The 13,751-nt window shown below is 39.1% G+C and overlaps 1 protein-coding gene across 2 annotated transcripts in view; it reads left to right on the forward strand.

Moving 5' to 3' along the window:
• Positions 1-11,150, forward strand: part of SerRS-m (Seryl-tRNA synthetase, mitochondrial) — a 227,140-nt gene extending 215,990 nt beyond the window's left edge. For both annotated transcript variants that reach the window (XM_068386022.1, XM_068386026.1), the window contains exon 7: positions 10,672-11,150. In XM_068386022.1, coding sequence (XP_068242123.1) covers positions 10,672-10,882 — 211 coding nt within the window. In that variant the 3' untranslated portion in view covers positions 10,883-11,150. The remainder of the gene's footprint in view (positions 1-10,671) is intronic.
• Positions 11,151-13,751: the final 2,601 nt, after the last annotated feature.

Genomic DNA, 13,751 nt, shown 5'->3' on the forward strand with positions numbered 1-13,751 from the left:
CCCGAAGCTTGATCCTGAGACCTGACCGTCTCTGGCCAAATCACTCCGAGGAGTGCTGGTCCTCAACTGCTCTAGTCCTCCCGCTGAAGCAGGTGGAACGTCGGGGAGAGCACACCCAAATGCAGGACTTCCTTTAGCTTCTCCTTTGACGGGGAACTCGTTAACCCCAAGGAAGGCTACAGTAGACGAATTGCGTCGTCTGAGAGGGACTCCCCTGCAGAGGGCTCCCTCACTGCATCTTTAGGGGAGACAATGGGAGGAGACCCCGAACAAAGCTGTCCCAGCATTACCAGGGTGTCACTCGTACTCGACCGTTCCCCAGAGAAAGCTGGTCGGGTAAAGTTAGGATGAGAAGATCAAGTTGGATGAGAAAGAAGTCAGGTCTTCTTCCTCTTCAAGGCTGACCCAAAAGACTCCCTTTTAGACTTCTTCTTCTTCTTCCGCCTACCAAACCTTACCCACTGGGAGGGCGACCACTCCCCACACACACTACAAGCAGGTTCCTTTAAACATGAGTGACCTCAGCACGGAATGCAGAGACCGTGAGGATCCGTCTCTTCCGAGGACATGAAGATGCTGCAATGGCACCCTTCATGGCCTGGACAAACTCACATGGTTGGACCTCATGGGCAAGCACACCTGAAACAAAAAAAGAGAAAAGAAATTAGTTCCAGCCAGTTTAGGTTAACGGGAGAGTGAGGCACGTCTACACTCTACCGAGCCGAAATAAAAAGTGATGGTAAGTCACCAATGCTGATGGGAGTGGTGAGTAAACACACCCCCGCGACTCCCGCTAACTAGCGGTGGGTAGTTAAACCCTGGATAACCTCATTTTCGACTAGTTTTCAGCTCCACCGAAATGACAATGCTATGTTAAAGAGCGGAAGGTTTGTATCTTGCGTCGGGACAATATTAGAATTCTGTTCATTTCCCTGAACCTTCCCGTATGTTCATATTGCTAACTCCCAAACTATAATGGAGGTGGAACACCATTTAAGGAAAGGGATAGGTCAACAAGAAAATTTGAATTTATAAGTTTGTTAAAATTCTAGATTCAATTGGTCTAGATTTAAAGGAAGCCATTCCAAAATACAATTTGAAATGTGGAAATCCAAGCGGTTTTTCTAATGATATTTGAAATATTGTAAAAAAAAAAACTATAACTAAATTGATCTAAAAAAAAATTAAAACACCAAAGTAACAGCAGCCACTAAAGAACCTAGAGTCCAATAATCTTGGATAAGAAATGCAGGATTCTTCAAAATAATGTCCATCAAACACCAAACGGGTACGTTATTGGACTGCCTAAAATTATTTCCAAAAAAAAAAAAAAAAAATTTCAGCAAAATCAAACAGATATAGGTTTACCACTTATATTTGTAAACTTAACCTTCAAGGTTTTTATAAGATTTGGATCTAATTCTTAGTGAGTTTTTGTGACCAAACCTTCAACTAGAAATAAAATTGCATTTTTAGACAGGGGTTGAATTGAAATTCTGATCCCACATAAAAAGTTGGAACACTACCTTTAATGTCCATAGTTTATTCAAAATATGTTTATCGTCTCATTACACAAAGAACTATTTTCAGATAAAATGCTTACAACCATTTCTAATGATAAGTGAAAAATTGCACCAACAGTTAGTCTTAAGATAATATAGATCTGTATGAGGGAAAAATAGACAAAATACATCTTATGCTCATAAACTCGTCATTGAAAAGTGCTTGGAGTTTATTGGGTTTAGTTTTTGAATATAAAAGCGAAAAGTTTTTTAAACATTTGAAAATTAGGCCTTCTAAATATGTTAAACCCCATCCAGATTCTGAAAAAAATAGGCCTAATTATTAACATAATTTTCTGTGAGAAGGACCATGAGACAATCACACTCTTCACATTGGTTATGTATATCACAGCGTTACCCTTGACACAAAGAGACCTCTGTTCTGAGCTGACAAACAATTGCTAACAAATTCAGGGGAAGACATCTTTATACACAGTAATAGGTAAATAATCTGGAGAACGTCTGAAACAAAGTGAAAGGACAAAGAGAGACTGATACATCAGTTAGCGGCTTCTTACCCCTTACCCCTTTTCCTCTTTAAGGGGCATATGTTAGCTGATGGGAAGGAAAATGCGAAAATTTTATTATTTTAAACATTTTTATAGGTAAATGTCGATTAAAATGATCTTCTGGAGTAGAAGCTAAATGAATTATAGGGAAAGTTCTTAGAAATAATAGGCCTGATTGCTGAAAGCATTATAATACTGACAGGCTTAAAAATATCCATTTTAATTCTTGAAAAGGAGAGGTCTAATATTATATGCTTGCATACCAAATTAAGCATTGATATATGCCCTATATATGCTGAGATGCACTTCTTATCTATTGAAGGAAAACATAAATAAGTGTTTATTTATTTGTTTTCTATCAATACAATAATTATTAACTTTTAAAGCCTATGTGCACACACACACACACACACAACTTTAATATATCGTTTATTTCATAAAGTATCGAGACTATTTGTTAATAAACCATGCATATAATAACACACACAAACACACATTTCTTGGACAAAAAGCATTAGTTTTAATAAGATTCATTGTCGTCGTTGTCAGAGGAGTCGAAATCAATGATAAGTAAGTCTGGAAATTTACCCCTGGCAATACCCTCCTTTGCATCTTTCATGTTGCAAAGCCTCAGCATGTTTAATAGCTTTATTCCAATTTTCTTCTGTTACTGTATCCAGTGATTCGTGCAGTAGTCCCTTCAAGTCTCTTATTGTGAAATTATTTCTTCTCGCAATGTAGCTCTTCACTTGGCCCCATTTAAGGTCAGTTGGGTAGTACTGACAGTTATAGGGTGGAAGACGAATCACCTGATGACCATACTCTACTGCAGTCTTATCAATCACATACAGTACTTATTTTCCACGATCCATTTTGCCTTTTCACCATTTTTAGCATTTCACTCTTTAGCAGATGTTATTTCGGATTCTCCCCATTTCTGATGACCCATTCTGTTTAGATGACGTCGGTGGATTGTCTATTTTACAGAGTGAGGGGGCGGGGGTTATCACTAACTATAACAGACGGTGTGGGAATGTTAAGCCAGCCTGACACTTGCACGAATTTGTGGCACGCATTGGCACGCCTTTTGTCGTGAACTGGAGTGAATGATGCGGGAACTGGCGTGAACATGTCGTGAACGGTGCGTGGCATGCGTGCCATGCGTGACGAGAATTTTGAAATGTTCAAAATTTGTGGCACGCATTGTCACGACAAAATTGGCATGAACTAGTCGTGAACAATGCGCGAATTGGAGTGAACGTGTCGTGAACAGTGCGGGACAATGCAGGAGGATGCGTGCCATGCCACGACTGCCACGCACTGTTCACGACAAGTTCACGCCAGTTCGCGCATCGTTCACGCCAGTTCACGACATGTTCATGAATATAAGCGCGTCGCAGCCTTCCCACTGACATGGTCACGCATTGATTGCACGACCAGTTTACGCAGTGGCACCCATCCTCCCGCATCGTCCCGCACTGTTCACGACAAGTTCACGCCAGTTCCCGCATCGTTCACTCCAGTTCACGCCAGTTCCCGCCGGTTCACGCCAGGTCCCGCATCGTTCATGCTAGTGCACGCCTACTCCGCCAGTGGCGCTCTCGTGGGATTTGGGGGTATATAAATAGAGCTCCAAGGACGCTCCTCGCCATTCCAAAGCTCGCCAGCGAAGAGACAACATGCCCCGAAGCAGACTGACAAAGGGAAGGGGGAGAAGAATCGGAGTAAACATGACAGAGGAGACCGCTGATCGAGATTCTCCTCACTCCTCATTATCACGTCTCGATTTCGTCATCCCGGAGACACAGCAGGATACAAGCCAGAGTCAGGTATCCAGTGATGAGGAAATCAAACAGAAGAAGCGGGTTCAGGTGTCAAAGAAGGAAATCCCTGACTACCGGTGGAAAGAAGAGATGGAGACTGTGTTGGCCGACCTTGTCAAGGAGAACCCTATGTTGTTTGACAAGAAACACAAGGAGTGGATTAACACGGTTTTGAAGAACAGCCTGTGGGAAGATATAGGAAAGCAGCTGGATCCTTATGCCACTGGTGCCCAATGCAAAAAGCGTTACGAGAACTTGAGGACCAGGGTGGGGAAGATCATGATGAAGGAGAAGAAGAGTGGAGCTGGCCAGGCCCAAAGGAGTGGCCGTGAGGACTTCATCATGGAAACTTGGGCCTACCTCATACAGCACATCGTCCGGGGAGAGACTCTCCAGTGAGCAGTTTCGTGGCTCCGAAGCAGTGACGGTCAGCGACGTAGACGATGATGATGTGAGGTCCACAGGTTCCCACAGCCAAGCATCTACCAGCACCTGGAAGGACAAGGGCAAAGGGAAGCAGTCCACCCCAACAACACGACACCACACACAGCGACACCTGTGTGTCCGAGAAGGACTTCAGTAATATATTGAAGAATGTGAGAATCCATTGTTTTTGACATAGAATGTGCAATCTGTTGCATTAAAATGCTGTACTAAATTGTTAAAATGTTTGTATAATATATATATATATATATATATATATATATATATATATATATATATATATATATATATATATATATATATATATATATATATATGTTTCAGCTTATGTCGAAAGCAGATTCAATAGCGACCCCCTCGTTCAGCGGCCAGCACAAGATTGTGCACGATTTTGCGTGCCTGCTGGAAGGCTACATGCGTGACATCCCAGAAGACCGATGGCACGAATTCCAGATTGAGTGCCTCAACCTTGCACACCGCTACAGGGAGCAACGTCAGGTCTTCCAGCAGGCACAGCAACAACCAGTCGTGACCTGGGCAGGCCCACAGCAGCAGCAACCTTGGCTGCCCCCACAGCAGCAGCAACCTTGGCAGCCCCCACAGCAGCAGCAACCTTGGCAGCCCCCTCAGCAGCAGCAACTCTGCCATCCACCTCAACCAGCACCCTCGCAGGCACAGCCAGAGCAACAGCAGCAGCATCGTCCAGCCAGTCATAACTGGATGCCGCCCCAGTCACCGCAGTATTCAGGCCATTCTTCCTGGCCCCATACCACGGAGTGGCAACCAGGGATGCCAACTCCACCGTCAGCCACCCCTGTCCAGGTGACTTCAGCATCAACGTCATTGTCGTCACCCACCCTTGTCCAGGATCCTTCACCAACACCTTCATTGTCGTCACTGTCATCGTCATTCAAGACACCTTTGACACCACTCAGCTTCTCTGTCCTGATCCCGGGGACCCTCGACAGCAACCTAGATGAGGCCTTGACACCCTCACCCCTCTACTCGTCCAAGGAACTTAACACCCCACCAGTCAAGGACAAGGACACTCCATGAGACACACTTGTAAATAATTGTAAATAAATGTACATATATGTTGTTTTAATGTAAATAAAATATTTCTTTATTTCACAACACTTTTTTTTTGTCTATTACCTTAAAATACAAAGAAAGAAACAGGAAACTAAAAATTAATAAAAGGAAAGAAAAATAAACCCAAAACTTTTTGATGCTAGCTGTTTTAATGTAAATAAAAGGAATTCTTATTTCAAACTATTTCTATAACTTTAAAATGAAGAGAAAAAAAATAAATGAAAAGGAAAGAAAAATAAACCAAGAAATTTCTATGTTTGCTGTTTTAATGTAAAAATAAAATGATGTCTTATTTCATGTTTTTCTCTATTACCAGTCAAGAGCCAAAATTTTTTAAAAATAAAAATGAAAGATAAATAAACCTAATAAATTTTTATGTTTGATGTTTTAATGTAAAAATAAAATGATGTCTTATTTCATCTTTTTCTCTATTACCAATCAAGAGCCAAAATTTTTTTAAAAATAAAAATGAAAAAATAAACCTAATAAATTTTTATGTTTGATGTTTTGATGTGAAAATAAAATGATTTCTTATTTCAAAATATTTCTATAACTTTAAAATGAAGTGAAAAAAATGGAAAAAATAATGAATGAAAAGGAATGAAAAATAAACCAAGAAATTTTTATGTTTGCTGTTTTAATGTAAAAATAAAATGATGTCTTATTTCATCCACACACTTATTTTTCTCTATTACCAATCAAGAGCCAAATTTCTTTTTGTAAATAAAAAAGAAAGAAAAATAAACCCAAGAAATTTTATGTTTGCTGTTTTAATGTAAATATATAAAATGATGTCTTATTTCATCAACACACTTAGTTTTCTCTATTACCTTAAAATCAAGAGCCTGAAAACTTTTCATGTTTGCTGCTTTTAATGTAAATAAAAATGCTTTCTTATTTCAAAGCAAGTAAAATAAAAAAAAACTAAATAAACAGGAAAGAAAAATAAACCAAAAAATAAAGGGACAAAAAAAATACCACCAAGGACACTGACTGAGAGGAGATGAGACACTTGTAAATAATTGGAATGTAATACTTGTACATATTTTATGTCTGCTGTTTATATGTAAATCAAATGCTTTCATATTGGAAAAAAAATAAAGGGCAACAAAAAATACAAACGAAAAAGATACGTTTCTTTTATTAACAAAATGGAACAACTATGCAGCTCATGGAGGTACTACAATTTTTTCTTGCCAAGGGACAGCACCAGCAGGGGACATGTAGTAATGTGAAAGGTAGTCTCGCTGATCCTTTGCATCCTTCTGGGTATGATGGCTGGTTAGAGGCATCAGCCCCTGTAGGTGTTGCTCATTCCTCCATCCACCAGGGATCAGAGCATGTGTGTCCGGATCTTCGAAGTCCACTTCTGACAAAGCACCTGGGTATTTGATGAGGACGAGGTTGTGCAGGACACAGGCACACATGGTGATCAGGTTGATGGTGTCGGGGTTCTGCTGCATCATCGTCAAGAAGCAACGGAACCTTTGACTTAAAATTCCAAAGCATTCTCAACGACACGTCGGGCACGAGACAACCTGTAGCTATATATGCGTTCTCGTAGGACTTGTGACCGATGGGAGAATGGTTTCATCATCCAGGTTCGGAGAGCAAAGGCGTCATCCCCTACGAAGTGATAGGGCACTGGGTGGTCATCATTAGGGAGTGGTTCTGGTTGAGGCACTCCAGCTCTGTTGTCTTCTACAGCATCATGCAGAGAACAGTTGCTCCATGTTCCTCCATCCGACACACCACCCTCTGCCCCAACATCCACATAGAGGAACTTGGAACTTGTAGGAAGCATCTGCCACTGCCATCAGTACAATGCTGTGGAAGCCCTTGGAATTGTAGTTGTAAGAGCCAGCATTGCGTGGCTTCTTTATGGCGATGTGCTTTCCGTCCACAGCCCCCAGACAGTTGTGGTAATTCCATCTGGAGCTGAATCTGGCAGCAACTTCCTTCCAGGACTCTTCAGTTTTGGGGCAGCGCAGCACTTCGTCCTTGTAGGCCGCGATGATGGCTTTACACACCTCGGGTATGAACTTGCAGATGGTACTTGCATCAACCCTGAAGCTGTACTGCAGACTTTGATACGAATTTCCAGTGGCTAAAAAGCGGAGGGTGACAGCAATCTTGAGTCCAACTTGAAGCGGTTCCCTCATGAAGGTGGACTGCTTCAGGAGGTGCGGGGTTAACTTCTCAACCATATCTTGAAACAGGTCAGGTGTGATTCTGAGGTAATTTTTGTAACCCCTTGGATCTTCCTTTTGGAGTTCAGTCAATAGACTGTCATACTGTCCAAACTCGGGCCTTCTGGTTAACCATTCCCTGACCCACACTTTCCTTTGTATCTTTCTTCGAGGTGGGGCTGCATTTTGTTTCTCTTTTTCCTCTGCCAGCCTTTTCTGCTGCTCTCCAACAAAGGCTACAGCAGCTGCCAGGTATAGGATTCTTCTCCTCTTTGCAATGGTGTCTCTGACAGTAAGCATTGTTACCTCTTCCGAAGCCAATCCAAGAATGTCCTCGGGTTGGAGAAGCCCCGTCTTTATATGGCGTGGCCAAGTCGTGAACTGGCGTGAACGATGCGTGCCAATGCGGAAAGATGCGTGAACGTGTCGTGAACTTGTTGTGAACTAGTCGTGCCAATTCGTGCCATGTCGTGAACGTGTCGTGAACTTGTCGTGAACTTGTCGGGAACTATGCGTGAACGTGTCGTGAACTTGTCGTGAACAGTGCGGGAACCTCCCAGTGCGCGCCACAAAAGTGGCACGCACTGGCACGCATTTTGCGTGCCAGAAATTCGTGCAAGTGTCAGGGTACCCTTAGGAATGAGTTGGGCACCGAAGCACTTTTCAAATACTGCTGTTCATGTGATGATCATCTCCATCGTTTTTAGCAAGTGCTATTAATTGTGCGCCCAAAGGAAAATCGTGTTTCAAGCCTGCACGCGAAATATAAAGTGGCCCCCTTTCCCTGTTGCTTGTTTAAAACCTGTTGCCTTAACAAGCTTCTATCTGTCTAGTATTTACCAACACTAGTTTTGGTTTACTCAGGTTTCGTCTAAGTATATAATTGGGCAATCTTTATTTTGTGCATCTCTTAATTTTTGTAAAAAAAAGTTGTCCGCAAAGACAGAACATCATCTTTCTCCATTAAGAACTGTTGACCTTTTACTTTTGTATAGCGAAAACTTATTTTTTGTTATCACCTTTCGAAGAGATTCTCTATTTTCACTAAAACCAACATTTTCTTTCATTACTACCAGCACTTTACCAAGAGTAGGAATTTCCTTCCAATCGTAGAAACCAAGAATTGTTCTTTGCAGAACATTTTAATAAAAATCATCAAAGTCAGGCCAGTTCTGTCTTCTTTTTTTATATAACACTTTAGATTCCAATAGATTTTCCGTCTCTTCTGCTTCCTTGTTTAGTCTGCAAATAGTCTTTCCTGATACTTTTGCTGCTTCAGATGCTCTTTTGATAGCCTTCAAAACATCAGTTACAGGACCTCCTTATTGTTATTTCTAAAGTGAAATATTTCAGAACATTATAAGCAATTCCCTTGGCCTTGGTGGTAGGTGAAAGCGTTTGCAGGACATTGACTGTGATCTTTCAAATCCAAGTACTAACCATAGAAGTCTCACATTCAGATCTGGCAGTGCTGGGCAAAAATATGCCACATCTACATTTTTTAGTTATGAAACCTACGTATTTCAGTAGACCTCCTGATACTGATATGATTACCATAATATAAAATTGGCAACGTATGTTATCTGTACCGACCACACCACAGGAATATTAGTAAGTTTCCTAGAGAATAGTGTTCCCAGGCGGTCATCCATCGGAGTGGTAACCAGACCCAAAATTGTTTAACTTTGCTGATTGGACGTGAAACGGTGTTTTCAACGTGGTAAGGTTGCAAATATGAATACATATGTTCCATATTTATTGACAAACTGACGAAGTAGATATCATCCATTTGGAAGCTCTAAACTTTCGTTTTAGGTGAACTTTTAATCTCAAGTTTATCTTGTAACACATCTCCCAAGAGGTACCTTGTGGATTCCATACTCCTCACAAGATAAAAAAGAAAATTTGTCACCCCACATGAGACATGGAGACAACATGGAACAAAATCTTACAAAAACACTTCTTATGGTAAGAAAGCCGGAGCAGCAGACTGGCTTGAGTTTCAGTAAACCACTGACCCACTACTTTATCAAGCAGGCTACTTCTTTACATAAACCTTGATTGAATTAGAGGAATAATTGCACCTCAGATCATGTCCCACCATTGGGTGAAATACCTGTTCTCTACCTTTCTCACAAAACCCACATAAGTTGATATATCTAGCCTAAATTAACAGCACCTCCCCTATCTGGAAGAAGGGGGATGCTTTGTACTCCTTTGGTGTCGGATAGAGGCTAGTGATGACATATGTTTAAAGTTACAGTTAGTGTCCGTCCTACCACCATATGTTGTGGTCTTACTTTCTATTACCAGTGGATGTTAAATATCTAAAACTAATTATCTGGATCTAACCTCATTTAGGTAACTGGCACTTTAAAGTAACCGAGAAATAGATTAACTATTGTTTTAAATTAACGTTTTCAAACTCACCATATACTGTACATCTTTTAATACAACATATACCAAAACAATTAAAAAAATATAATTAAGAGCATTAGTTACAATTGCCTAATCAAGGGAATGTTGAACAGATCAGCTGGTGTTTGTGATAGCTCAATGCTTTGAAATTTTCCCTTGTCTTCCTGTTTTATTACTACATGTAATTTTTCATTGTGATTTCAATTGGCAAACCCTATATAGTTGAATCCGTGGTTGAAGGTTCCACAGTTTAAGAGTAAACTCACCCATACTACTGATTTTACTTAACTAGGCCAGTGTATTTATTATGTTCATTTTATTGGCAGAAAAGGCGGGGATGTGATGCATCATTTATACCTTTACATGTACTGTATATTGAAATGTGCTTCCACTTTACTATACTGTGCGAAAGAAATTATTCATTTAACTATCTTTAGATACTACTATTTGTTTTCAGCCTATTTGGTTGTCTCACCATCACCGTTTTAGTTTCAGTTATTTTATATGATGAAGGAATTTCAGTAGATTGATGTAAACGAATATTTTTTTTACCAGAATTTTGTTTTTTTCGTAAGATTCTCGTCATATACATATAGTGATTGCTGTATATATTTATTGCATTCTATATTTCCAGGTTTGTTCACACGGTGAATGGAACAGCATGTGCCATTCCTCGTATGCTGATAGCTTTGTGTGAAACATTTCAGTCAGAAGATGGGACAATTACCATCCCTCCTGCTCTACAACCTTATGTTTCTGGATTGGAAAAGATTAACCAGCATGATCATGTTCCATGTAAAATGACTTGGATTAAACGGAAGACTTATGCGGGCAAAATTCTATGAAGGAATCTTTTAGATGTATAGATCATTCAAATGTATGTAGGCTATTATGTAAAGAAAAAATTACACACTTCTTGATTTAAGCGAGTTTCAATTAAACAAATTCAAAATAATGTGTGCTGTCATCAGTAAAATTTGAATTCAGAACTTCTAGTTCCAAATATGGCTACATCGAGGGTTAATGGCTCTTAAGCTGAACAGCATGAACAGAGTCAGTCCCTTTAGCTTGTGGTTAACTTAGTCATTGTTATATAAACTATTAAAGTATTGTTATTTGAGTTTTCATTACATCTATACATTAATGTTGTACAGCATGTTCGATAAAGCAATCATCTGCCTTTTAGGGTTATTTTTCTAGGCTATCCAGGAAATCTATCTCTTGAAAACAAAAAGGAAATTTTTGATAATGAAACTTTTTATATGGCCAGGTTTGTTAACGGCTACTCTCAATTTTCCTGTTTTCCTTATTTTCATGGTGCATCCAGTGTTCTTTGCTATTCGGTTTCTGAACAGAATTCATCGTGTTAACCAGATCAATACCTAGGATAGATTGCTGCAACTTTAGTTATTTCTCAGAATACAGTTATACCTTGGTTTACGAGTAATTCTGAATATGTTCGTGTAGGTATACGACTATGAAATTTCATTTTGGTATGCATCCATTGTATTAGTCAGTGAGCATGCATTGCACAGAAAACAAATGTGCAACACCAATACGCAATTCACACAGTTTTCACATGATTTTTATGCCATTTTGTTTCACCTTTAGTCTCATGGTATCCTCCTGCTCAGTCCTTAACTCTCACACTCACTCTGCAGTAAGTCGTGCCAGTATCACCTTATATCTTTAGCTGTGTTCTTTTATTAACTTGTGACTACATGTTCTGTTATAGAATTGTGATTGATATTGTTCAGTGTCGAGTTACCATTAAGTACAGTGTCTAGACAATGGCCCCCAAAGATTATCAAGAAAGAAAAAAGTAAATAATTACCTTAGAGGAGAAAATAAAATTGTCGAGAACCATGATAACCATTGAAAACTTTGCTAACCAAATGATCAGAGAAAAGGCTTCAAACAAAATTCAGACATTGGTTGCCGACACTGAAACAAGAAAAATCGGAAAATTAAAACCAAAAGTAATGATATGCAATGTGTACAATGATGAAGATGAAGTACTAAATGCCTTTATTCAAAGAAATTATTACCTAGACCAAATCCAAAACATAGAAGGGAAGATAAGTGTGGTACTGAAGAAAAATGCTGCCGGTGGGACTACCCACTATGTGCTGAAATATGATCCCGAAGTCCGAAAGGCTATTCATGATAATGGTGACAAAGTTATGTTGCGATGAGGTACTTATGACATACGTGATAGATACCACGTGATCACCTGCCACCACTGTCAGAGGTATGGACATCTTGAAAAAGATTGCAAGTTTAAAACTGATGAAAAAGACTGCGGGAAATGTTCAGAAAAACATTCCACCAAGGAATGTGTCTCGCAAATACCAAAGTGTATTAACTGCACAAAGTTAAACAAACCAAATGACCATATAGAAAATTCAAGAAATTGCAAAACGTTTGACTTGGAATTAAAAAGACTAGCAAAAAATACTGATCATGGATACTAGGGATGTTATAAACTGTGGCTACATAAATATACAATCTGTTGGTGATAAACAAGAAATACTTGCACACACTAGCATTACCTGAAACTTGGTTAAATAACTTTGACAAAGCTAAGATCACTGAAATGACCCCCCCCCCCCCCCCACACACACACACACGCCTTCTTTCACATTCCGAGAGAGGGTAGGCCTGGTGGTGGTGTCGGACTCCTTATTCATAAAGTTTACTCAAATCTCAAAATGTTAAAAAGAACTAGTGGAACCAGTTTTGAATATATATATATATATATATATATATATATATATATATATATATATATATATATATATATATATATATATATATATGATAAATTTTGCACATTTTTACGTGTTTTTCATATTCAAATAAGCCATATATATTTTTGATACATTAATGTCTGGATTCTCTTAACGACCTCGGGATCAGAGCCCCAAGCGAAATCACACAAAGACAAGAGCTTGGCTCCGGCCGGGAATCGAACCCTGGTCGGCAAGCTTGTATATAGGCCTATATATATATATATATATATATATATATATATATATATATATATATATATATATATATATATATATATATATATATATATATATATATATATAAATATATATATATATATAGAAATAAACTTTACAAATAAAAACAGAAAAATATCCTTTGTAAAAGTCTACAAACCTCCGAGAACAAATACTATTATCTTCTTTAAAGAATTCAGTGCATTCATTGAGATGATTATCATGGAGAAAATTAAATTAGTTATTTGTGGAGACTTTAATTTTTGGATGGATGATGCATCAAATCTTAGCGCTTTGACAGTGAGTTATTAGAATCATATCAACTTAAGTGAATTCTTTTTAGCGAGGCAGATTTGCACCGACTCGCAGGGGGTTTCCCTTTTAGCTCGGAAACGTTTCCTGCTCGCTGATTTGTTTGACAAGATAATTCTAACCAATCAGGTAGCAGGAACCTTTTTCCGAGCTAAAAGAGCACCTCCGTGAGTCGGTGCAAAGGCCACTGATTAAAAAAAAAATTGAGTATAGTGAATAATGTCGACTGTACAATTACTTTAACTGGGCATACGTAGGACCTAGTTTTGAGTGATGGAATGAATAACATTGCATCTGATATAAATGTTGAAGAGAAATGTACTATCTCCTCAGTGCACAAACTAGTCTACCTATACAGAAAAATGCAGTAGTAAAGAAAATAAACTTTAGCCAT

The sequence above is a fragment of the Palaemon carinicauda genome, chromosome 1, assembly GCF_036898095.1.
Source record: "Palaemon carinicauda isolate YSFRI2023 chromosome 1, ASM3689809v2, whole genome shotgun sequence".
NCBI lineage: Eukaryota > Metazoa > Arthropoda > Malacostraca > Decapoda > Palaemonidae > Palaemon > Palaemon carinicauda.